Source organism: Oncorhynchus keta, chromosome 30 (genome assembly GCF_023373465.1).
Source record: "Oncorhynchus keta strain PuntledgeMale-10-30-2019 chromosome 30, Oket_V2, whole genome shotgun sequence".
In the NCBI taxonomy this organism is placed as follows: Eukaryota; Metazoa; Chordata; class Actinopteri; order Salmoniformes; family Salmonidae; genus Oncorhynchus; species Oncorhynchus keta.
The window spans coordinates 25070608-25098598 of NC_068450.1; the positions used below are offsets into that span (position 1 = coordinate 25070608).

Sequence of the window (27991 nt, forward strand, 5' to 3'; positions counted from 1 at the left end):
AACATTAGCGCTTCCCTTTTATGAATGATTTACATGCACAAGCACTACTTGGAGAGACTGAGTGGTGAAAGAAAGAATGTCTCCAAGAGGTCTATTTTAAACACTTTAATGGGACCTAGGATACTAATTACGTTTCTTCTTCCAGAGAATGACATGGACAACACTTGGGTATTGGAGAAAGGCACAGTAATTCTACTTACATAAGAAAAAAATGGAATGTAGAAAAAGAGGGTATTCTTAGAACTATTCCTAGTACGCCATGGATCTGTCAGTGGTTGCCTTGTCATTTCAGCTAGGGTTATCTCAGAGTGATGTGTGTAGATCGATGGTCCTTTACTGTCCTTTACTGTTGGGTTGTTCTAGTGTCCTCCTCCGACTCTGCCATCCTACTAGCAATGGGCAGTGGCGGGCACTGCTTAGGGCAGGGCATAGGAACACCATGCCACACTATATTACCCACAGGGCCTTGTCCTCTTCCTTTATCTTTAATTATTAACCTGAACTGGCTGTGAGCCTCAGAATTCTGCTTTGGGATCAAACGGCCACAAGGCAAGCCCTGGGGGCAGGAGAGTTAGCTACTTCTTTAAGGACTTGACCTGGCTCAGACAAGCTGGACGTTAGTAAATAGCTATTGGTCCATGGCACAGTGTAGTTATTTGACACATAGCGTAGTGCCACCACTATGTCCCAGAGCTTAGTGCTATGGCTATGTCCAAGAGCCTAGTGCCACAGCTATGTCCAAGAGCCTAGTGCCACAGCTATGTCCAAGAGCCTAGTGCCACAGCTATGTCCCAGAGCCTAGTGCCACCGCTATGTCCCATAACCTAGTGCCACAGCTATGTCCATGAGCCTAGTGCCACAGCTATGTCCCAGAGCCTAGTGCCACAGCTATGACCCAGAGCCTAGTGCCACAGCTATGTCCCAGAGCCTAGTGCCACAGCTATGTCCCATAACCTAGTGCCACAGCTATGTCCCAGAGCCTAGTGCCACAGCTATGTCCCATAACCTAGTGCCACAGCTATGTCCCATAACCTAGTGCCACAGCTATGTCCCAGAGCCTAGTGCCACAGCTATGTCCCATAACCTAGTGCCACAGCTATGTCCCAGAGCCTAGTGCCACAGCTATGTCCCATAACCTAGTGCCACAGCTATGTCCCATAACCTAGTGCCACAGCTATGTCCCAGAGCCTAGTGCCACCGCTATGTCCCAGAGCCTAGTGCCACAGCTATGTCCCATAACCTAGTGCCACAGCTATGTCCCATAACCTAGTGCCACAGCTATGTCCCATAACCTAGTGCCACAGCTATGTCCCATAACCTAGTGCCACCACTATGTCCCAGAGCCTAGTGCCACAGCTATGTCCCATAACCTAGTGCCACAGCTATGTCCCATAACCTAGTGCCACAGCTATGTCCCATAACCTAGTGCCACAGCTATGTCCCATAACCTAGTGCCACAGCTATGTCCCATAACCTAGTGCCACAGCTATGTCCCATAACCTAGTGCCACAGCTATGTCCCATAACCTAGTGCCACAGCTATGTCCCATAACCTAGAGGAGGAGAGCCAACAGAATGGCATCAAACACATGGAAACCATGTGTTTGTTGTATTTTATACCATTCCACCAATTCCACTTCTGCCATTAGCACGAGCCCATCCTCCACAATTAACGTGCCTCCATCCTCCTGTGTTCAGTAGTGTGGTTTTTATTGTGTTATAAAGCGGATCCAACAGATGAACCAGTAGCATGACAGAGAGTTGAAAGACTGTGGAATATTAAGTACGTAGGTGGTGAGAAAGCAAACGGCCTCCTGAAGGCATTTATCATCAACCACTAGAGCTGTTACCTTCTCCAGCAGACCCACAGTACCATACACCCCTGCAACATCTTCTTCAACTAGTCTAGTGTTGACACTTTCAATAGGGAGAATAAATTGCTTATTATAAAGCATGATGTCAATTTCCTTTGTTCTGCAGTTACAGTTGCAAGACGAAGTATGTGAACCCTTTGGCATTACTTGGATTTCTACATAAATTTGTCAAAAAATTTGATCTGATTTTCCTCTAAGTCACAACAATAGACAAACACAGTGTCCTGAAACAAACAACACACCAATTATTGTATTTTTCTTGTCTATATTGAATACATCATTTAAACATTCACAGTGTAGGTTGGAAAACATATGTGAACCCCAAGGCTAATGACTTGCCCTAAAGCTAATTGGAGTCAGGACTCAGCTAACCTGGAGTCCAATCAATGAGATGAGGTTGGAGATGTTGGTTAGAGCTGCCCTGCAATATAAAAACACTGACCAAATGTGAGTTTGCTATTCACAAGAAACATTGCCTGATGTGAACCATGCCTAGAACAAAAGAGATCTAAGAAGACCTAAGACTAAGAATTGTTGACTTGCATAAAGCTGGAAATGGTTCCAAAAGTATCTCTAAAAGCTGTAATGTTTATCAGTCCACGGTAAGACAAATTGTCTATAAATGGAGAAAGTTCAGCACTGTTGCTACTCTCCCTAAGAGTGGCCGTCCTGCAAAGATGACTGCAAGAGCACAGTGCAGAATGCCCAATGAGGTTAAGAAGAATCCTAGAGTGTCAGCTATAGACTTACAGAAATCTCTGGAACATGGTAACACCTCTGTTGACAAGGCTACGATATGTGAAACAGTAAACAAGAATGGTGTTCATGGGGAGGACACCACGGAAGAAGCCAGTGCTATCCAAACAAAACATTGCTGCACGTCTGAAGTTCGCAAAAAAGCACCTGGATGTTCCAGGATATGTTCCAAAATACACTGTGGATAAATGAAACTAAAGTTGAGTTGTTTGGAAGGAACACACAACACCATGTGTGGAGAAAAAAAGGCACAGCACACCAACATCTGAACCTCATCCCAACTGTGAAATATGGTTGAGGGAGCATCATGGTTTGGGGCTGCTTTGCTGCCTCAGGGCTGGACAGCTTGCTATCATTGACGGAAAAATGAATTCCCAAGTTTATCAAGACATTTTGCAAGAGAATATTAGGCTATCTGTCCGCCAGTTGAAGCTCAACAGAAGTTGGGTGATGCAACAGGACAATGACCCAAAATACAGAAGTAAATCAACAGAATGGCTTCAACAGAAGAAAATACGCCTTCTGGAGTGGCCCAGTCAGACTCCTGACCTTAACCCGATTGAGATGCTGTGGCATGACCTCAAGAGCGGTTCACACCAGACATCCCAAGAATATTGCTGAACTGAAACAGTTTTGTAAAGAGGAATGGTCCAAAATTCCTCCTGACCGTTGTGCAGGTCTGATACGCAACTACAGAAAACGTTTGGTTGAGATTAATGCTGCCAAAGGAGGGTCAACCAGTTATTGAATTCAAGAGTTAACATACTTTTTACACTCTGCACTGTTAATGTTTACATGGTGTGTTCAATGAAAACATGACAGCGTATAATTGTGTGTGTTATTAGTTTAGGCCGACTATGTTTGTCTATTGTTGTGACTTCGATGAAGATCAGGTCGAATTTTATGACCAACTTATGCAGAAATCCAGGTAATTCCAAAGGGTTCACATACTTTTTCTTGTCACTGTATATGATGTATTTGATGAAATTGATAATCAGATGTCAGATGCATTATTCTCTTAATAACAGTTTGCCTTGTTGAGAGAGAGAGAGAGAGAGAGAGAGAGAGAGAGAGAGAGAGAGAGAGAGAGAGAGAGAGAGAGAGAGAGAGAGAGAGAGAGAGAGAGAGAGAGAGAGAGAGAGAGAGATGCTGTGTGATTGATGGGGCTGTCTCCAGCTGTCTTCAGGCTGTGTGGATCTGGGAGTCATGTCAATGACAGGCGGACTCATCGCGACCAACTCTGTGTCACTGCTGAGCGAGCCAGCACCACGGCGCTGAGTGCTGGGCAGAGAGAGCACAAGGCCAGGCGTGTGGCTGGCGCCAAACATGAAGCAGAGCACAAGGCTGCTCTTAGCAAAATGATGACACAAAAGAAATCTGCGTCACAGCGCATCAGTGCATTAGTCACACACGCCAGTGGAATGAGATCAGTCTGGGGTCACAGAGGGCTAGGTAGTGCTGCTGAAATATGAGGCTACAGTAAAGCTTTGTTTATCACACAGTAAATGTTTATCTATACAAACATATATACTTTTTTTCTCTCTCTATGTCCTTCTCTACATGTTCTCTCTCTTTCTCTCTATCTCTCTTTGTCTTTCTTCTCTCTCGTTCTTTCTCTAAATCTATCCTACCCAGCATCCCTGTGGCCACGTCTCGGACCAGTGACCCGGGCCACTCTAGTGGCGCCTCGGCCAGCTCCAGTGAATCAGAGAGCAGCTCCGAGTCGGATTCAGACAGTGAGAGCAGCTCCAGTGACAGCGAGTGTAACGGGGCCTCCCGGACCGCCACCCCAGAGGTATAACACAATCGCTCCTTACTGTATTGTACCAACCAAACGGGACAGTCAGATTTTTTTTACTGTGCTATCAACCAATACTCAACCTGTGTTATACCATAGGGAAAAACATTTATCCTATTATTTTAGGCTACAGAAACACATTATATTACACTAATACCACTAGTACAACATTTTGATCCAGGGATAAAAACCCCCCATCTACTCTAATATCTATTATTTTGATAGGATTAAACTAGCTGACTTAGTAGCAACTTTCCCTCTTTCCCTGTTGTTGCAGTTGATGGTAGTAAAGTGACTTTGACACTTGCATGGCAGTTTAAGCAGCTCAAATGCCAGGCAGAGTAGTATTCCACAGAGGAGCACTGTGTTTTTGACCCGGGTAAATACTTACCACAGTGCATCTGGGCGCCCTCTACAGGTCATATGACTTTCTGTCCACCAAGGAAGAGCCAATTGGAACAGCCAGGTGGGCCAGGAAACGGGCCTGTCTGTCTTTAAGGATGTTTCATTCCCTCTCTAAGTGCACTCCACTGATGTTTTACTAAAAACACAGGAGTTTTCCGGGAAGCCATGTTAGATGGGATTTAAAGGCTGGGCCTTTCAGAGAGGAAGAGTGAAAGGGAAAGTATGTGTTATCCCCTGTTTTATACTCAGTGGCTTTAATTCCTTAGTCAATTCATTTCCAACACTTCCTTTCCGAATGATTTGCTATCATTTCGATCATTCAGGACAGTATTTTTGATTTCAAATGAAACACTTCTACTTGTCGTGGGGCATAATGGTACAAAACAGATGGCATGGTCGGAGACTAGCACAAGGACAATTTGGGAGCACTACTCAGTCATTCATGAGTTTCTGAGAGTCTATTTTAATGGTCTCTTCATCAGGACATTGGCTCGTTGGTTTGATAGCATATAGCTCTGAAGAGACAATTGAATTATCACATTTTACTTTCATGAGTCAACACAGTGTTTTATGAAGCTATGTAGTCTACTATCAAACTAAACATGGATCTATCTAACTGTATATTCTTTGTCCTTGATACTTATTTTGTTCTCACACAGCCTGAACCTCCATCAACAAACAAATGGCAGCTGGATAAGTGGCTGAACAAAGTGACCCCACACAATAAAGCACTTATCAGTACCCAGTCAGAGAGAGAGAGCCATGGGCTCTGCAGCTCCCAGCCTGACCACAGCCAGCAGGCACCTGGGAGCCAGGACCTGGCCCCAGGAAAGAGCAAGCCTGGGCCCACCGTCCTGCTGGCCCAGACTGATGCCAAGGAACGGGCCCTCCTCAGCCCCATCCGAGAGAAGGCCAAGCCCAAGACTGGACCAAAGGTCTCAGAGGGCAAGAGTTCAAAGTCCCCAGCAGCGGTGGTGGTGGAGCCGGACCCAGCCAGACGCAGCATTGGAAAGAAGCAGCCAAAGAAAGTGGAGCGCTCATCCAGCCTGGAAGAACACAGCTCCTGGTCCAAGCCCATCAACCCCTCCATCAGCACTACCCCTAAGGAGAAGGAGCCTCCGCCTCTTCTGGAGCCGCCCAAGTCCAGGACCAAGGGCACCAGTGGGAAAGCTGCCCCTAGGAAGGAACCTCGCACCACCACTACCACGACTACTACTCCAGCTCATCCTCCCCCAGCCCCATTCTTGGACAAGAAGAAGCACAGGGGGCCCACCAGGATCCTCCCCAAGTCCAAGGAGTTCATCGAGACGGAGTCTTCGTCGTCTGAGTGCCACTCTGAACCAGAGGATCTGATCAAGGTCCCTAACCCTCCCTGCCCAGGACCCAGCAGCCTGCAGACTCTCAAAGCAGCCAATCTCCTGAGTGTCAGTAGCCTTACCAGCACCTGCAGCACTTCCATCTCTATCCCAGACCCTGGTATAGTTGGGGGCTTACTGGAAGACCCCCTCTTGTCCCCTGTCCCCATCGTCCAGAACGAACTGTTGTCCCCTCTCAGGGACTTTGAGGACATCAAGTCACTGTGGGTGAAGATCGAGCTGAGCTTCCTGTCTAGAATCCCAGGACAGGACCCCCCTGAGCCCCCTCCTGTGAAGGTTGAGCCCCAGGAACACTGGGAACCCAGCACCAAGCACAGACGCCAGTCCCCCGCCAGTCAACAGTCTACCCCTGTTGAGAAACCCCCTAGCAAGGCCAAGAGGAAACACAAGGCAAGAGCAGAACCTTTCTCACTCTTTTTCTCTCTAGGTACTGACTGGTATTGGTTTGTGGGATAGTGGTTGGAGTGTGTCCATGGAGGAGCAGTGAGAAAGTGCTGATAGTATGTTCAATGCTGACTGTGCTGTTTGTGTGTGTGTTCTTTAGTCGGACCATTGTAACGCTGTCGGCGGGAGCAAGAAGTTACGGTTGGAGAAAGACTCCATGCTTCTTCCCCCGTGCATCTCACCCATTCACAACCACAAGAACATTAGCACAAAAGAGTAAGTGTTGCCGAACCGCTCACTGTGCAGTACTTACTTAACTCATCACTATGGTTACTGGATGAGAAAAGGAATGTGTAGAGCATACCTGTTATCTACAGTAAATGGTTACAGGGATGTACACATTCATTATGGATGTCCACAGTGTACTTATAGGCTGTTGTTTTTCTCTTATGGGTGGTAGTACTGTATGTGTTGTGAATGGCTACGTCCAACCAGTGTAGATCCTCCTCAGAGAGGATGCTCGTAGGTACAGGAGCAGTGATGTTTCTAGTATGGTATACCCTTAGCTGCTGCTAGCTCTTTGCTGTGTCCTGTGTCCTACAGCATTAAGGTAACATGACACCGACAAGGGCGCTAAAGCTAATTTTAGACATTTAATTAGCGCTGCGGAGACCTACTGCTCATCAAAGGGACGCTGGTGACAAGGGTCGGGGGTCGAGTGTAGTGAGTCCGGAGGATGGAGTGTCCGCTAGCTGAGCTTTACCACTAATCACTATATATATTTAATATGATTACCCAGCGCTGTGATATATGAGCTGCCATGGGTATCTAGTGCAGAAATATTGAACCCTTTGGTCTGGGCTGAAGCCTTTAAATCAGTTGAATTTAGGCAACCTCAAAGCCTTTTAATCAGATTGGAGTGTAAAGATGCTTTGTATTAATTCCGTTAAACCGACCAGGGTTCTGCTCATTTCCCGGCCTGTTGGGTTCTGCTGTTGACAAATAACCTGAGCAACATAATCCCAATGAGGTTTTCTGACTGTGTTTCCCCCGTTACTGCTTCAGGCGCTCTTGCGCCAGCTAAGCATTTTTTTCTCATATATAAAATCCCCATGAGTTTAGGGAAAGGGGGCGAAAAGAATCTGTTGTTGCAAACAATGTGAAAAATATAGTAGCTGCAGGAGGGAGGCGAGGTTTCTCGCTGCTACTTTACATTCTTGCTGGTTTTTAAACTCAATAATTACTTTGAGGAAACTCTATAACGGCAACTTCCTTACCTGTCTCTTATCTGTTAACATGGAGAAATTGAGGAAATGTTATTGTTAATAGAATCCCCAAGTAGACACGCACGCACGCACGCACGCACGCACGCACGCACGCACACACACACACACACACACACACACACACACACACACACACACACACACACACACACACAGCTATACCGAGAACACACTCACATGGATCCAGACTGCAGTCTGCTGGGTTCCCCTCTGAGGGGCCAGGTTTCTGGAGCAGGAGTGGATATTAGAAGGACTGTGAATCTAAGTGCTTTCTGTCTCAACAAACTGCCGTTCCACTGCCTGATCAATCAATATTCTGACCCCTCAGTGCACTACAGGGCTATTTCTAGTCCTATTTCTAGGCTGCCTCCTTAGAGGGTCAGGCACTGAAAAATAATGTGTCAAAATGTAAATGGTTTTATGGTTTTAAACAAAGATAAAAGGATATGTTTAAATGATATTAAATATCATTGATATACTCTTTTTTGTTCTTTTTTTACATTCCCAAAGAACAAAACCAACATATACAATACGAACCGACAACTTACGGACACATACAAACAATGACCATGTCTCCTCTGTCCAGACCCGCCTGTCACAATCCCATCCCTAGTGCCTGCATTAATGTTTGCCACGTGACCTTAAATTGAACCAGTTTGTTTTTCTCAGTCGCCCATGCAATTTCAATAACAAATCATTTGATTTTTTTCATTGTATTAAGGATGGCGGATTGATTGACTTCCTCATTTTTAGAATACGTTTTTGATGAGTGATGAGAAAATAATTTTACAGCCCATTGGTATCTCACTATATGTCATGTCTTGAAATATGCACACAGGCAGATTAAAAGTATGTTTATATTGTAACTTTCTAGCTCCGCCCACAACTTCTGAACTTTATAGCATTCCTAGAAAGCATGGATTATTGAATCATTATTAGTTGTACACTTGACACATGACTGCCATTGTACTGTTAAATTGGTGCATTTTGTGTAATACATTCTATATACAGTGCCTTGCGAAAGTATTCGGCCCCCTTGAACTTTGCGACCTTTTGCCACATTTCAGGCTTCAAACATAAAGATATAAAACTGTATTTTTTTGTGAAGAATCAACAACAAGTGGGACACAATCATGAAGTGGAACGACATTTATTGGATTTTAAAAACTTTTTTAACAAATCAAAAACTGAAAAATTGGGTGTGCAAAATTATTCAGCCCCTTTACTTTCAGTGCAGCAAACTCTCTCCAGAAGTTCAGTGAGGATCTCTGAATGATCCAATGTTGACCTAAATGACTAATGATGATAAATACAATCCACCTGTGTGTAATCAAGTCTCCGTATAAATGCACCTGCACTGTGATAGTCTCAGAGATCCGTTAAAAGCGCAGAGAGCATCATGAAGAACAAGGAACACACCAGGCAGGTCCGAGATACTGTTGTGAAGAAGTTTAAAGCCGGATTTGGATACAAAAATATTTCCCAAGCTTTAAACATCCCATGGAGCACTGTGCAAGCGATAATATTGAAATGGAAGGAGTATCAGACCACTGCAAATCTACCAATACCTGGCCGTCCCTCTAAACTTTCAGCTCATACAAGGAGAAGACTGATCAGAGATGCAGCCAAGAGGTCCATGATCACTCTGGATGAACTGCAGATATCTACAGCTGAGGTGGGAGACTCTGTCCATAGGACATCAGTCGTATATTGCACAAATCTGGCCTTTATGGAAGAGTGGCAAGAAGAAAGCCATTTCTTAAAGATATGCATAAAAAGTGTCGTTTAAAGTTTGCCACAAGCCACCTGGGAGACACACCAAACATGTGGAAGAAGGTGCTCTGGTCAGATGAAACCAAAATTAAACTTTTTGGCAACAATGCAAAATGTTATGTTTGGCGTAAAAGCAACACAGCTCATCATCTTGAACACACCATCCCCACTGTCAAACATGGTGGTGGCAGCATCATGGTTTGGGCCTGCTTTTCTTCAGCAGGGACAGGGAAGATGGTTAAAATTGATGGGAAGATGGATGGAGCCAAATACAGGACCATTCTGGAAGAAAACCTGATGGAGTCTGCAAAAGACCTGAGACTGGGACGGAGATTTGTCTTCCAACAAGACAATGATCCAAAACATAAAGCAAAATCTACAATGGAATGGTTAAAAAATAAACATATCCAGGTGTTAGAATGGCCAAGTCAAAATCCAGACCTGAATCCAATTGAGAATCTGTGGAAAGAACTGAAAACTGCTGTTCACAAATGCTCTCCATCCAACCTCACTGAGCTCGAGCTGTTTTGCAAGGAGGAATGGGAAAAAACTTCAGTCTCTCGATGTGCAAAACTGATAGAGACATACCCCAAGCGACTTACAGCTGTAATCGCAGCAAAAGGTGGCGCTACAAAGTATTAACTTCAGGGGGCTGAATAATTTTGCACGCCCAATTTTTCAGTTTTTGATTTGTTAAAAAAGTTTGAAATATCCAATAAATGTCGTTCCACTTCATGATTGTGTCCCACTTGTTGTTGATTCTTCACAAAAAATACAGTTTTATATCTTTATGTTTGAAGCCTGAAATGTGGCAAAAGGTCGCAAAGTTCAAGGGGGCCGAATACTTTCGCAAGGCACTGTATATTAGTTTATACTGGATTAAGCGTACAATTTTGTTAGTTATGCTCAAACTTTCACTCCATCTTATGCCAACGTCAGTTCTATTTAAATCTTGGTTCCATTGGTTGATGTTTTTTTCTAAGAGATTTTCAGTTGGATATGCTCTTTTATGAAACCCAACAGACACTGAGAAGTATCTGTACTTTATGCCTTACCTGTATAGTGTTGCATTGAATTAGTCTTATAATAAAAGCTGAAATAATCATTCATTCTGACAAACAGAATGCTCTAAGGCCAGCTGCTTTCTTTCAGGCCTGCACATAATGCCTGTACTTCTCAATGTTACAAATACAAGTCATTTCTCATTTGTTTCATCCATCCACCACTTTGATGACATAGCAGTTGAGATTTGTTTGCATTTCAGAGGCTGTGTACTCACATTATTGGGGGTCATAACACTTCATAAGCGATACATAAGCATTCATAAATGTTTCTGTGTTTGTCTAATCCCAGCTCTCTGAGGAAACAGCCCAGGAAGAGAGAGCTGCTGCCTCCCCTGCTGTCGCCACTCTCTGACGAGCCTCCCACCCGCCAGCGCAGGACCAGTGAGTGTTCCTCCTTCAGCCAGGAGGGCGGCGCTAGCGGCGCCTTATTACTACCCACCCTCAGCTGCTCTCTTCCCCCCTTCTCCTCCTCCTCATCCTCCTCTTCCTCACACAAGCACCACAGCAAAGGAGAGAGCAAATTCTTCTCACATTCCAAGACAAGCAGTGTAAGTAGGGGCAAGCTGTTGTTCTTCAGAGTTATTATACAGTAAAATGGTATTTATTACTTTTGTACTGTTATCATAATCAATTACCGAGCAACATTTTTTAAGTGTAAAATTTTTAAAGTGTGATACTTTTGCGTCCACTCCGTTTGCTAAGAGAACGTGTCTTCTACAATTCATTGTGCAGAGAAGTTGGAAGACGGTGCTGTTGCTGCAGATTATTTCTCTGCTCCAGGCTTCTAACACTATTTCCTGTGTTTTTGCAAATCTAATCTAATTACCCTTTGAAAGGAGTTATAAACAGCCTTGAAGAGAGGGAAATGGCTGAATATGTTTAAAGCCAGGACAGAAAAAAATACACCAGGGCCACAATGTAACGGCAGTCCAAATCACCAAGATGAATCCTTACAGTATTATTAGACTTACTGCTGGATGCTAATTAGCATTTTAATTGACCCCTCCATCTCACAGGAGGAAGATACCCACAGCAAACCATCTGGCAGTTTCCATGGTAACGGTCAGTCTGATTCCGACCTTTGGTCCAACCCCTCATCTCTGTCCATGGACCACATGGAGCCAAGGAGACCGAAGCTAACGTTCAATAACAAGTACGTATGACTAACTAACTTCTCCAAACACTCCAAAAACACATATTGTGTTTTTTGTCTCTGATGTACTGACAGATTGACATGATGTACTGACAGATTGAATGACATGATGTACTGACAGATTGAATGACATGATGTACTGACCGATTGAAGGACATGATGTACTGACAGATTGAATGACATGATGTACTGACCGATTGAAGGACATGATGTACTGACAGATTGAATGACATGATGTACTGACAGATTGAATGACATGATGCATTGACAGTTTGACATGATGTACTGACAGATTGAATGACATGATGTACTGACAGATTGAATGACATGATGCATTGACAGATTGACATGATGTACTGACAGATTGAATGACATGATGTACTGACAGATTGAATGACATGATGCATTGACAGATTGACATGATGTACTGACAGATTGACATGATGTACTGACAGATTGAATGACTTGATGCATTGACAGATTGACATGATGTACTGACAGATTGAATGACATGATGCATTGACAGATTGACATGATGTACTGACAGATTGAATGACATGATGCATTGACAGATTGACATGATGTACTGACAGATTGAATGACATGATGCATTGACAGATTGACATGATGTACTGACAGATTGAATGACATGATGCATTGACAGATTGACATGATGTACTGACAGATTGAATGACATGATGTACTGACAGATTGAATGACATGATGCATTGACAGATTGACATGATGTACTGACAGATTGACATGATGTACTGACAGATTGAATGACTTGATGCATTGACAGATTGACATGATGTACTGACAGATTGACATGATGTACTGACAGATTGAATGACTTGATGCATTGACAGATTGACATGATGTACTGACAGATTGACATGATGTACTGACAGATTGAATGACATGATGTACTGACAGATTGAATGACATGATGTACTGACAGATTGAATGACATGATGTACTGACAGATTGAATGACATGATGTACTGACAGATTGAATGACATGATGTACTGACAGATTGAATGACATGATGTACTGACAGATTGAATGACATGATGTACTGACAGATTGACATGATGTACTGACAGATTGACATGATGTACTGACAGATTGAATGACATGATGTACTGACAGATTGACATGATGTACTGACAGATTGACATGATGTACTGACAGATTGAATGACATGATGTACTGACAGATTGAATGACATGATGTACTGACCGATTGAATGACATGATGTACTGACAGATCAAATGACATGATGTACTGACAGATTGAATGACATGATGTACTGACAGATTGAATGACATGATGTACTGACAGATTGAATGACATGATGTACTGACAGATCAAATGACATGATGTACTGACAGATTGACATGATGTACTAACAGATTGACATGATGAACTGACAGATCAAATGACATGATGTACTGACAGATCAAATGACATGATGTACTGACAGATTGAATGACATGATGTACTGACAGATTGAATGACATGATGTACTGAGAGATTGAATGACATGATGTACTAACAGATTGAATGACATGATGTACTGACAGATTGACATGATGTACTAACAGATTGACATGATGAACTGACAGATCAAATGACAAATGACAGATCAAATGATGTACTGACAGATCAAATGACATGATGTACTGACAGATTGAATGACATGATGTACTGACAGATTGAATGACATGATGTACTGAGAGATTGAATGACATGATGTACTGACAGATTGACATGATGTACTAACAGATTGACATGATGAACTGACAGATCAAATGACATGATGTACTGACAGATCAAATGACATGATGTACTGACAGATTGAATGACATGATGTACTGACAGATTGAATGACATGATGTACTGAGAGATTGAATGACATGATGTGCTGACAGATTTGAATGACATGATATACTGACAGATTTGAATTACATAATGTACTGACAGATTTGAATGACATGATGCACTGACAGATTGAATGACATGATGTACTGACAGATTGAATGACATGATGTACTGAGAGATTGAATGTCATGATGTGCTGACAGATTTGAATGACATGATATACTGACAGATTTGAATTACATAATGTACTGACAGATTTGAATGACATGATGCACTGACAGATTGAATGACATGATGTACTGACAGATTGAATGACATGATGTACTGAGAGATTGAATGACATGATGTGCTGACAGATTTGAATGACATGATATACTGACAGATTTGAATTACATAATGTACTGACAGATTTGAATGACAGATTGAATGACATGATGTACTGACAGATTGAATGACATGATGTACATGAATGTACTGACAGAGATGACATGAATGAGATTGAAGATTTGATGTACTGACAGATTTGAATGAGATGATGTACTGACAGAATGACATGATGTACTGACCGATTGACATGATGTACTGACCGATTGAATGACATGATGTACTGACAGATTGAATGACATGATGTACTGACAGATTGAATGACATGATGATGTACTGACAGATTGACATGATGTACTAACAGATTGACATGATGAACTGACAGATCAAATGACATGATGTACTGACAGATCAAATGACATGATGTACTGACAGATCAAATGACATGATGTACTGACAGATTGAATGACATGATGCACTGACAGATTGAATGACATGATGTACTGACAGATTGAATGACATGATGTACTGACAGATTGAATGACATGATGTACTGACAGATTGAATGACATGATGTACTGACAGATTGAATGACATGATGTACTGACAGATTGAATGACATGATGTACTGACAGATTGAATGACATGATGTACTGACAGATTGAATGACTTGATGCATTGACAGATTGACATGATGTACTGACAGATTGAATGACATGATGTACTGACAGATTGAATGACATGATGTACTGACAGATTGACATGATGTACTAACAGATTGAATGACTTGATGTACTGACAGATTGAATGACTTGATGTACTGACAGATTGAATGACATGATGTACTGACAGATTGACATGATGTACTAACAGATTGAATGACATGATGCACTGACAGATTGAATGACATGATGTACTGACAGATTGAATGACATGATGTACTGACAGATTGAATGACATGATGTACTGACATGATTGAATGACATGATGTACTGACAGATTGAATGACTTGATGTACTGACAGATTGAATGACATGATGTACTGACAGATTGAATGACTGACAGATTGAATGATGTACTGACCGATTGAATGACATGATGTACTGACAGACAAATGACATGATGTACTGACAGATTGAATGACATGATGTACTGACAGATTGAATGACATGATGTACTGACAGATTGAATGACATGATGTATTGACAGATCAAATGACATGATGTACTGACAGATTGACATGATGTACTAACAGATTGACATGATGAACTGACAGATCAAATGACATGATGTACTGACAGATCAAATGACATGATGTACTGACAGATTGAATGACATGATGTACTGACAGATTGAATGACATGATGTACTGAGAGATTGAATGACATGATGTACTAACAGATTGAATGACATGATGTACTGACAGATTGACATGATGAACTGACAGATCAAATGACATGATGTACTGACAGATCAAATGACATGATGTACTGACAGATTGAATGACATGATGTACTGACAGATTGAATGACATGATGTACTGAGAGATTGAATGACATGATGTGCTGACAGATTTGAATGACATGATATACTGACAGATTTGAATTACATAATGTACTGACAGATTTGAATGACATGATGCACTGACAGATTGAATGACATGATGTACTGACAGATTGAATGACATGATGTACTGAGAGATTGAATGTCATGATGTGCTGACAGATTTGAATGACATGATATACTGACAGATTTGAATTACATAATGTACTGACAGATTTGAATGACATGATGTACTGACAGATTGATTGACATGATGTACTGACCGATTGACATGATGTACTGACCGATTGAATGACATGATGTACTGACAGATTGAATGACATGATGTACTGACAGATTGAATGACATGATGTACTGACAGATTGACATGATGTACTAACAGATTGACATGATGAACTGACAGATCAAATGACAGATGTACTGTACTGACAGATCAAATGACATGATGTACTGACAGATCAAATGACATGATGTACTGACAGATGAATGACATGATGTACTGACAGATTGAATGACATGATGTACTGACAGATTGAATGACATGATGTACTGACAGATTGAATGACATGATGTACTGACAGATTGAATGACATGATGTACTGACAGATTGAATGACATGATGTACTGACAGATTGAATGACATGATGCATTGACAGATTTACATGATGTACTGACAATTGACATGATGTACTGACAGATTGAATGACATGATGTACTGACAGATTGAATGACATGATGCATGATGACAGATTGACATGATGTACTGACAGATGAATGACATGATGTACTGACAGATTGAATGACATGATGTGACATGATGACAGATTGAATGACTTGATGTACTGACAGATTGAATGACATGATGTACTGACAGATTGAATGACATGATGATGTACATGATGACAGATTGAATGACATGATGTACTGACAGATTGAATGACATGATGTACTGACAGATTGAATGACATGATGTACTGACAGATTGAATGACATGATGTACTGACAGATTGAATGACATGATGTACTGACAGATTGAATGACATGATGTACTGACAGATTGAATGACATGATGTACTGACAGATTGAATGACATGATGTACTGACCAGATTGAATGACATGATGTACTGACAGATCAAATGACATGATGTACTGACAGATTGAATGACATGATGTACTGACAGATTGAATGACATGATGTACTGACAGATTGAATGACATGATGTATTGACAGATCAAATGACATGATGTACTGACAGATTGACATGATGTACTAACTGAGATTGACATGATGATGATCAAATGACATGATGTACTGACAGATGACATGAATGACAGATTGACATGATGATGACAGATTGAATGACATGATGTATTGACAGATTGAATGACATGATGACATGATGTACTGACAGATTGAATGACATGATGTACTGACAGATTGAATGACATGATGTGACAGATTGACATGATGTACTGACAGATTGACATGATGTACTGACAGATTGAATGACATGATGCATTACAGATTGACATGATGTACTGACAGATTGAATGACATGACTGACAGATTGACATGATGTACTGACAGATTGAATGACATGATGCATTGACAGATTGACATGATGTACTGACAGATTGAATGACAGATGCATTGACTGACAGATTGACATGATGTACTGACAGATTGAATGACATGATGTACTGACAGATTGACATGATGTACTGATGTACAGATTGAATGACATGATGTACTGACAGATTGAATGACATGATGCATTGACATGATTGACATGATGTACTGACAGATTGACATGATGTACTGACAGATTGAATGACATGATGTACTGACAGATTGAATGACATGATGTACTGACAGATTGACATAATGTACTGACAGATTGAATGACTTGATGCATTGACAGATTGACATGATGTACTGACAGATTGAATGACATGATGTACTGACAGATTGAATGACATGATATACTGACAGATTGAATGACTTGATGTACTGACAGATTGAATGACATGATGTACTGACAGATTGAATGACATGATGTACTGACAGATTGAATGACATGATGTACTGACAGATTGAATGACATGATGTACTGACAGATTGAATGACATGATGTACTGATCCACTGAGATTGACATGATGACTGACAGATGACATGATGTACTGACAGATTGAATGACATGATGTACTGACAGATTGAATGACATGATGTACTGACAGATTGAATGACATGATGTACTGACAGATTGAATGACATGATGTACTGACAGATTGAATGACATGATGTACTGACAGATTGAATGACATGATGTACTGACAGATCAAATGACATGATGTACTGACAGATTGAATGACATGATGTACTGACAGATTGAATGACATGATGACATGATGTACTGACAGATTGAATGACATGATGTACTGACAGATCAAATGACATGATGTACTGACAATTGACATGATGTACTAACAGATTGACATGATGAACTGACAGATTGACATGATGTACTGACAGATCAAATGACATGATGTACTGACAGATTGAATGACATGATGTACTGACAGATTGAATGACATGATGTACTGACAGATCAAATGACATGATGTACTGACAGATTGACATGATGTACTAACAGATTGACATGATGAACTGACAGATCAAATGACATGATGTACTGACAGATCAAATGACATGATGTACTGACAGATTGAATGACTTGATGTACTGACAGATTGAATGACATGATGTACTGACAGATTGAATGACATGATGTACTGACAGATTGAATGACATGATGTACTGACAGATTGACATGATGTACTGACAGATTGACATGATGTACTGACAGATTGACATGATGTACTGACAGATCAAATGACATGATGTACTGACAGATTGAATGACATGATGTACTGACAGATTGAATGACATGATGTACTGACAGATCAAATGACATGATGTACTGACAGATTGACATGATGTACTAACAGATTGACATGATGAACTGACAGATCAAATGACATGATGTACTGACAGATCAAATGACATGATGTACTGACAGATTGAATGACTTGATGTACTGACAGATTGAATGACATGATGTACTGAGAGATTGAATGACATGATGTACTGACAGATTTGAATGACATGATATACTGACAGATTTGAATTACATAATGTACTGACAGATTTGAATGACATGATGCACTGACAGATTGAATGACATGATGTACTGACAGATTGAATGACATGATGTACTGACAGATTGAATGTCATGATGTGACTGACAGATTTGAATGACATGATATACTGACAGATTTGAATGACATAATGTACTGACAGATTTGAATGACATGATGCACTGACAGATTGAATGACATGATGTACTGACAGATTGAATGACATGATGTACTGACAGATTGAATGACATGATGTGCTGACAGATTTGAATGACATGATATACTGACAGATTTGAATTACATAATGTACTGACAGATTTGAATGACATGATGCACTGACAGATTGAATGACATGATGTACTGACAGATTGAATGACATGATGTACTGATTGAATGATTGAATGTCATGATGTGCTGACAGATTTGAATGACATGATATACTGACAGATTTGAATTACATAATGTACTGACAGATTTGAATGACATGATGTACTGACAGATTGATTGACATGATGTACTGACCGATTGACATGATGTACTGACCGATTGAATGACATGATGTACTGACAGATTGAATGACATGATGTACTGACAGATTGAATGACATGATGTACTGACAGATTGACATGATGTACTAACAGATTGACATGATGAACTGACAGATCAAATGACATGATGTACTGACAGATCAAATGACATGATGTACTGACAGATCAAATGACATGATGTACTGACAGATTGAATGACATGATACTGACAGATTGAATGACATGATGTACTGACAGATTGAATGACATGATGTACTGACAGATTGAATGACATGATGTACTGACAGATTGAATGACATGATGTACTGACAGATTGAATGACATGATGTACTGACAGATTGAATGACATGATGTACTGACAGATTGAATGACATGATGCATTGACAGTTTGACATGATGTACTGACAGATTGAATGACATGATGTACTGACAGATTGAATGACATGATGCATTGACAGATTGACATGATGTACTGACAGATTGAATGACATGATGTACTGACAGATTGAATGACATGATGCATTGACAGATTGACATGATGTACTGACAGATTGAATGACATGATGTACTGACAGATTGAATGACATGATGTACAGACAGATTGAATGACATGATATACTGACAGATTGAATGACATGATGTACTGACAGATTGAATGACATGATGCACTGACAGATTGAATGACTTGATGTACTGACAGATTGAATGACATGATGTACTGACAGATTGAATGACATGATGTACTGACAGATTGAATGACATGATGTACTGACAGATTGAATGACATGATGTACTGACAGATTGAATGACATGATGTACTGACAGATTGAATGACATGATGTACTGACAGATTGAATGACATGATGTACTGACCGATTGAATGACATGATGTACTGACAGATCAAATGACATGATGTACTGACAGATTGAATGACATGATGTACTGACAGATTGAATGACATGATGTACTGACAGATTGAATGACATGATGTATTGACAGATCAAATGACATGATGTACTGACAGATTGACATGATGTACTAACAGATTGACATGATGAACTGACAGATCAAATGACATGATGTACTGACAGATTGAATGACATGATGCATTGACAGATTGACATGATGTACTGACAGATTAATGACATGATGCATTGACAGATTGACATGATGTACTGACAGATTGAATGACATGATGTACTGACAGATTGAATGACATGATGTACTGACAGATTGACATGATGTACTGACAGATTGACATGATGTACTGACAGATTGAATGACTTGACAGATGCATTGACAGATTGACATGATGTACTGACAGATTGAATGACATGATGCATTGACAGATTGACATGATGTACTGACAGATTGAATGACATGATGCATTGACAGATTGACATGATGTACTGACAGATTGAATGACATGATGCATTGACAATTGACATGATGTACTGACAGATTGAATGACATGATGCATTGACAGATTGACATGATGTACTGATTGAATGACATGATGTATGATGTACTGACAGATTGAATGACATGATGTACTGACATGATGTACTGAATGACATGATGTACTGACAGATTGAATGACATGATGTGACAGATTGACAGATTACTGACAGATGACATGATGTACTGACAGATTGAAATGACATGATGTACTGACAGATTGAATGACATGATGTACTGACAGATTGAATGTCATGATGTGCTGACAGATTTGAATGACATGATATACTGACAGATTTGAATTACATAATGTACTGACAGATTTGAATGACATGATGTACTGACAGATTGATTGACATGATGTACTGACCGATTTGACATGATGTACTGACCGATTGAATGACATGATGTACTGACAGATTGAATGACATGATGTACTGACAGATTGAATGACATGATGTACTGACAGATTGACATGATGTACTAACAGATTGACATGATGAACTGACAGATCAAATGACATGATGTACTGACAGATCAAATGACATGATGTACTGACAGATCAAATGACATGATGTACTGACAGATTGAATGACATGATGTACTGACAGATTGAATGACATGATGTACTGACAGATTGAATGACATGATGTACTGACAGATTGAATGACATGATGTACTGACAGATTGAATGACATGATGTACTGACAGATTGAATGACATGATGTGACAGATTGACATGATGTACTGACAGATTGACATGTATGACATGATGTACTGACATGATTGACAGATTGACATGATGCATTGACATGATTGACATGATGTACTGACAGATTGAATGACATGATGTACTGACAGATTGAATGACATGATGTACTGACAGATGACATGATGTACTGACAGATTGAATGACATGATGTACTGACAGATTGAATGACATGATGTACTGACAGATTGAATGACATGATGTACTGACAGATTGACATGATGTACTGACAGATTGAATGACATGATGTACTGACAGATTGAATGACATGATGTACTGACAGATTGAATGACATGATGTACTGACAGATTGAATGACATGATGTACTGACAGATTGAATGACATGATGTACTGACAGATTGAATGATGATGTACTGACAGATTGAATGACATGATGTACTGACAGATTGAATGACATGATGTACTGACAGATTGAATGACATGATGTACTGACAGACTTCAAATGACATGATGTACTGACAGATTGAATGACATGATGTACTGACAGATTGAATGACATGATGTACTGACAGATTGAATGACATGATGTACTGACAGATCAAATGACATGATGTACTGACAGATTGACATGATGTACTAACAGATTGACATGATGAACTGACAGATCAAATGACATGATGTACTGACAGATCAAATGACATGATGTACTGACAGATTGAATGACATGATGTACTGACAGATTGAATGACATGATGTACTGACAGATTGAATGACATGATGTACTGACAGATTGAATGACATGATGTACTGACAGATTGACATGATGAACTGACAGATCAAATGACATGATGTACTGACAGATCAAATGACATGATGTACTGACAGATTGAATGACATGATGTACTGACAGATTGAATGACATGATGTACTGAGAGATTGAATGACATGATGTACTGACAGATTTGAATGACATGATATACTGACAGATTTGAATTACATAATGTACTGACAGATTTGAATGACATGATGCACTGACAGATTGAATGACATGATGTACTGACAGATTGAATGACATGATGTACTGACAGATTGAATGTCATGATGTGCTGACAGATTTGAATGACATGATATACTGACAGATTTGAATTACATAATGTACTGACAGATTTGAATGACATGATGTACTGACAGATTGATTGACATGATGTACTGACCGATTGACATGATGTACTGACCGATTGAATGACATGATGTACTGACAGATTGAATGACATGATGTACTGACAGATTGAATGACATGATGTACTGACAGATTGACATGATGTACTAACAGATTGACATGATGAACTGACAGATCAAATGACATGATGTACTGACAGATCAAATGACATGATGTACTGACAGATCAAATGACATGATGTACTGACAGATTGAATGACATGATGCACTGCCAGATTGAATGACATGATGTACTGACAGATTGAATGACATGATGTACTGACAGATTGAATGACATGATGTACTGACAGATTGAATGACATGATGTACTGACAGATTGAATGACATGATGTACTGACAGATTGAATGACATGATACTGACAGATTTACATGATGTACTGACAGATTGACATGATGTACTGACAGATTGAATGACATGATGTACTGACAGATTGAATGACATGATGCATTGACATGATTGACATGATGTACTGACAGATTGAATGACATGATGTACTGACAGATTGAATGACATGATGTACTGACAGATTGACATGATGTACTAACAGATTGAATGACATGATGTACTGACAGATTGAATGACATGATGTACTGACAGATTGAATGACATGATGTACTGACAGATTGACATGATGTACTGACAGATTGAATGACATGATGTACTGACAGATTGAATGACATGATGTACTGACAGATTGAATGACATGATGTACTGACAGATTGAATGACATGATGTACTGACAGATTGAATGACATGATGTACTGACAGATTGAATGACATGATGTACTGACAGATTGAATGACATGATGTACTGACAGATTGAATGACATGATGTACTGACAGATCAAATGACATGATGTACTGACAGATTGAATGACATGATGTACTGACAGATTGAATGACATGATGTACTGACAGATTGAATGACATGATGTACTGACAGATTGACATGATGTACTGACAGATTGACATGATGTACTAACAGATTGACATGATGAACTGACAGATCAAATGACATGATGTACTGACAGATCAAATGACATGATGTACTGACAGATTGAATGACATGATGTACTGACAGATTGAATGACATGATGTACTGAGAGATTGAATGACATGATGTACTAACAGATTGAATGACATGATGTACTGACAGATTGACATGATGTACTAACAGATTGACATGATGAACTGACAGATCAAATGACATGATGTACTGACAGATCAAATGACATGATGTACTGACAGATTGAATGACATGATGTACTGACAGATTGAATGACATGATGTACTGAGAGATTGAATGACATGATGTGCTGACAGATTTGAATGACATGATATACTGACAGATTTGAATTACATAATGTACTGACAGATTTGAATGACATGATGCACTGACAGATTGAATGACATGATGTACTGACAGATTGAATGACATGATGTACTGAGAGATTGAATGTCATGATGTGCTGACAGATTTGAATGACATGATATACTGACAGATTTGAATTACATAATGTACTGACAGATTTGAATGACATGATGTACTGACAGATTGATTGACATGATGTACTGACCGATTGACATGATGTACTGACCGATTGAATGACATGATGTACTGACAGATTGAATGACATGATGTACTGACAGATTGAATGACATGATGTACTGACAGATTGACATGATGTACCAACAGATTGACATGATGAACTGACAGATCAAATGACATGATGTACTGACAGATCAAATGACATGATGTACTGACAGATCAAATGACATGATGTACTGACAGATTGAATGACATGATGTACTGACAGATTGAATGACATGATGTACTGACAGATTGAATGACATGATGTACTGACAGATTGAATGACATGATGTACTGACAGATTGAATGACATGATGTACTGACAGATTGAATGACATGATGCACTGACAGATTGAATGACATGATGTACTGACAGATTGAATGACATGATGTACTGACAGATTGAATGACATGATGTACTGACAGATTGAATGACATGATATACTGACAGATTGACATGATGTACTGACCGATTGACATGATGTACTGACAGATTGACATGATGTACTGACCAGATTGACATGATGTACTGACAGATTGAATGACATGATGTACTGACAGATTGAATGACATGATGTACTGACAGATTTGAATGACATGATGCACTGACAGATTGAATGACATGATGTACTGACAGATTGAATGACATGATGTACTGAGAGATTGAATGTCATGATGTGCTGACAGATTTGAATGACATGATATACTGACAGATTTGAATTACATAATGTACTGACAGATTTGAATGACATGATGTACTGACAGATTGATTGACATGATGTACTGACCGATTGACATGATGTACTGACCGATTGAATGACATGATGTACTGACAGATTGAATGACATGATGTACTGACAGATTGAATGACATGATGTACTGACAGATTGACATGATGTACTAACAGATTGACATGATGAACTGACAGATCAAATGACATGATGTACTGACAGATCAAATGACATGATGTACTGACAGATCAAATGACATGATGTACTGACAGATTGAATGACATGATGCACTGACAGATTGAATGACATGATGTACTGACAGATTGAATGACATGATGTACTGACAGATTGAATGACATGATGTACTGACAGATTGAATGACATGATGTACTGACAGATTGAATGACATGATATACTGACAGATTGACATGATCCACTGACCAGATTGACATGATGTACTGACAGATGACAGATTGAATGATGATACTGACAGATTGACATGATCCACTGACCGATTGACATGATGTACTGACAGATTGATGTATGACGATTGACATGATGTACTGACAGATTGAATGACATGATGTACTGACCGATTGAATGACATGATGTACTGACAGATTGAATGACATGATATACTGACAGATTGACATGATCCACTGACCGATTGACATGATGTACTGACAGATTGACATGATGTACTGACCGATTGACATGATGTACTGACAGATTGAATGACATGATGTACTGACCGATTGAATGACATGATGTACTGACAGATTGAATGACATGATGTACTGACAGATTGAATGACATGATGTACTGACAGATTGACATGACGTACTGACAGATTGAATGACATGATGTACTGACAGATTGAATGACATGATGTACTGACAGATTGACATGATGTACTGACAGAATGAATGACATGATGTACTGACCGATTGAATGACATGATGTACTGACAGATTGAATGACATGATGTACTGACAGAGCAAATGACATGATGTACTGACAGATTGACATGATTTACTAACAGATTGACATGATGAACTGACAGATCAAATGACATGATGTACTGACAGATCAAATGACATGATGTACTGACAGATCAAATGACATGATGTACTGACAGATTGAATGACATGATGTACTGACAGATTGAATGACATGATGTACTGACAGATTGAATGACATGATGTACTGACAGATTGAATGACATGATGTACTGACAGAGCAAATGACATGATGTACTGACAGATTGAATGACATGATGCACTGACAGATTGAATGACATGATGTACTGACAGATTGAATGACATGATGTGCTGACAGATTGAATGACATGATGTACTGACAGATCAAATGACATGATGTACTGACAGATTGAATGACATGATGCACTGACAGATTGAATGACATGATGTACTGACAGATTGAATGACATGATGTACTGACAGATTGAATGACATGATGTACTGACCGATTGAATGACATGATGTACTGACAGATTGAATGACATGATGCACTGACAGATTGACATGATGTACTGACAGATTGAATGACATGATGTACTGACCGATTGAATGACATGATGTACTGACAGATTGAATGACATGATATACTGACAGATTGACATGATCCACTGACCGATTGACATGATGTACTGACAGATTGACATGATGTACTGACCGATTGACATGATGTACTGACAGATTGAATGACATGATGTACTGACCGATTGAATGACATGATGTACTGACAGATTGAATGACATGATGTACTGACAGATTGACATGACGTACTGACAGATTGACATGATGTACTGACAGAATGAATGACATGATGTACTGACCGATTGAATGACATGATGTACTGACAGATTGAATGACATGATGTACTGACAGAGCAAATGACATGATGTACTGACAGATTGACATGATGTACTAACAGATTGACATGATGAACTGACAGATCAAATGACATGATGTACTGACAGATCAAATGACATGATGTACTGACAGATTGAATGACTTGATGTACTGACAGATTGAATGACATGATGTACTGACAGATTGAATGACATGATGTACTGACAGATCAAATGACATGATGTACTGACAGATTGAATGACATGATGTACTGACAGATTGAATGACATGATGTACTGACAGATTGAATGACATGATGTACTGACAGATTGAATGACATGATGTACTGACAGATTGAATGACATGATGTACTGACAGATTGAATGACATGATGTACTGACAGATTGAATGACATGATGTACTGACAGATTGAATGACATGATGTACTGACAGATTGAATGACATGATGTACTGACAGATTGAATGACTTGATGTACTGACAGATTGAATGACATGATGTACTGACAGATTGAATGACATGATGTACTGACAGATTGAATGACATGATGTACTGACAGATTGACATGATGTACTGACAGATTGACATGATGTACTGACAGATTGAATGACATGATGTACTGACAGATTGAATGACATGATGTACTGACAGATTGAATGACATGATGTACTGACAGATTGAATGACATGATGTACTGACAGATTGAATGACATGATGTACTGACAGATTGACATGATGTACTGACAGATTGACATGATGTACTGACAGATTGAATGACATGATGTACTGACAGATCAAATGACATGATGTACTGACAGATTGAATGACATGATGTACTGACAGATTGAATGACATGATGTACTGACAGATTGAATGACATGATGTACTGACAGATTGAATGACATGATGTACTGACAGATTGAATGACATGATGTACTGACAGATTGAATGACATGATG

General features: G+C 39.7%; 1 protein-coding gene across 1 annotated transcript in view; it reads left to right on the forward strand.

Moving 5' to 3' along the window:
- aff2 (AF4/FMR2 family, member 2) overlaps positions 1–27991 on the forward strand; it is a 359750-nt gene that overhangs the window by 299947 nt on the left and 31812 nt on the right. The window contains exons 12-16 of the mRNA XM_052487000.1: positions 4265–4424; positions 5492–6598; positions 6753–6868; positions 11005–11263; positions 11732–11868. Coding sequence (XP_052342960.1) covers positions 4265–4424; positions 5492–6598; positions 6753–6868; positions 11005–11263; positions 11732–11868 — 1779 coding nt within the window. The remainder of the gene's footprint in view (positions 1–4264; positions 4425–5491; positions 6599–6752; positions 6869–11004; positions 11264–11731; positions 11869–27991) is intronic.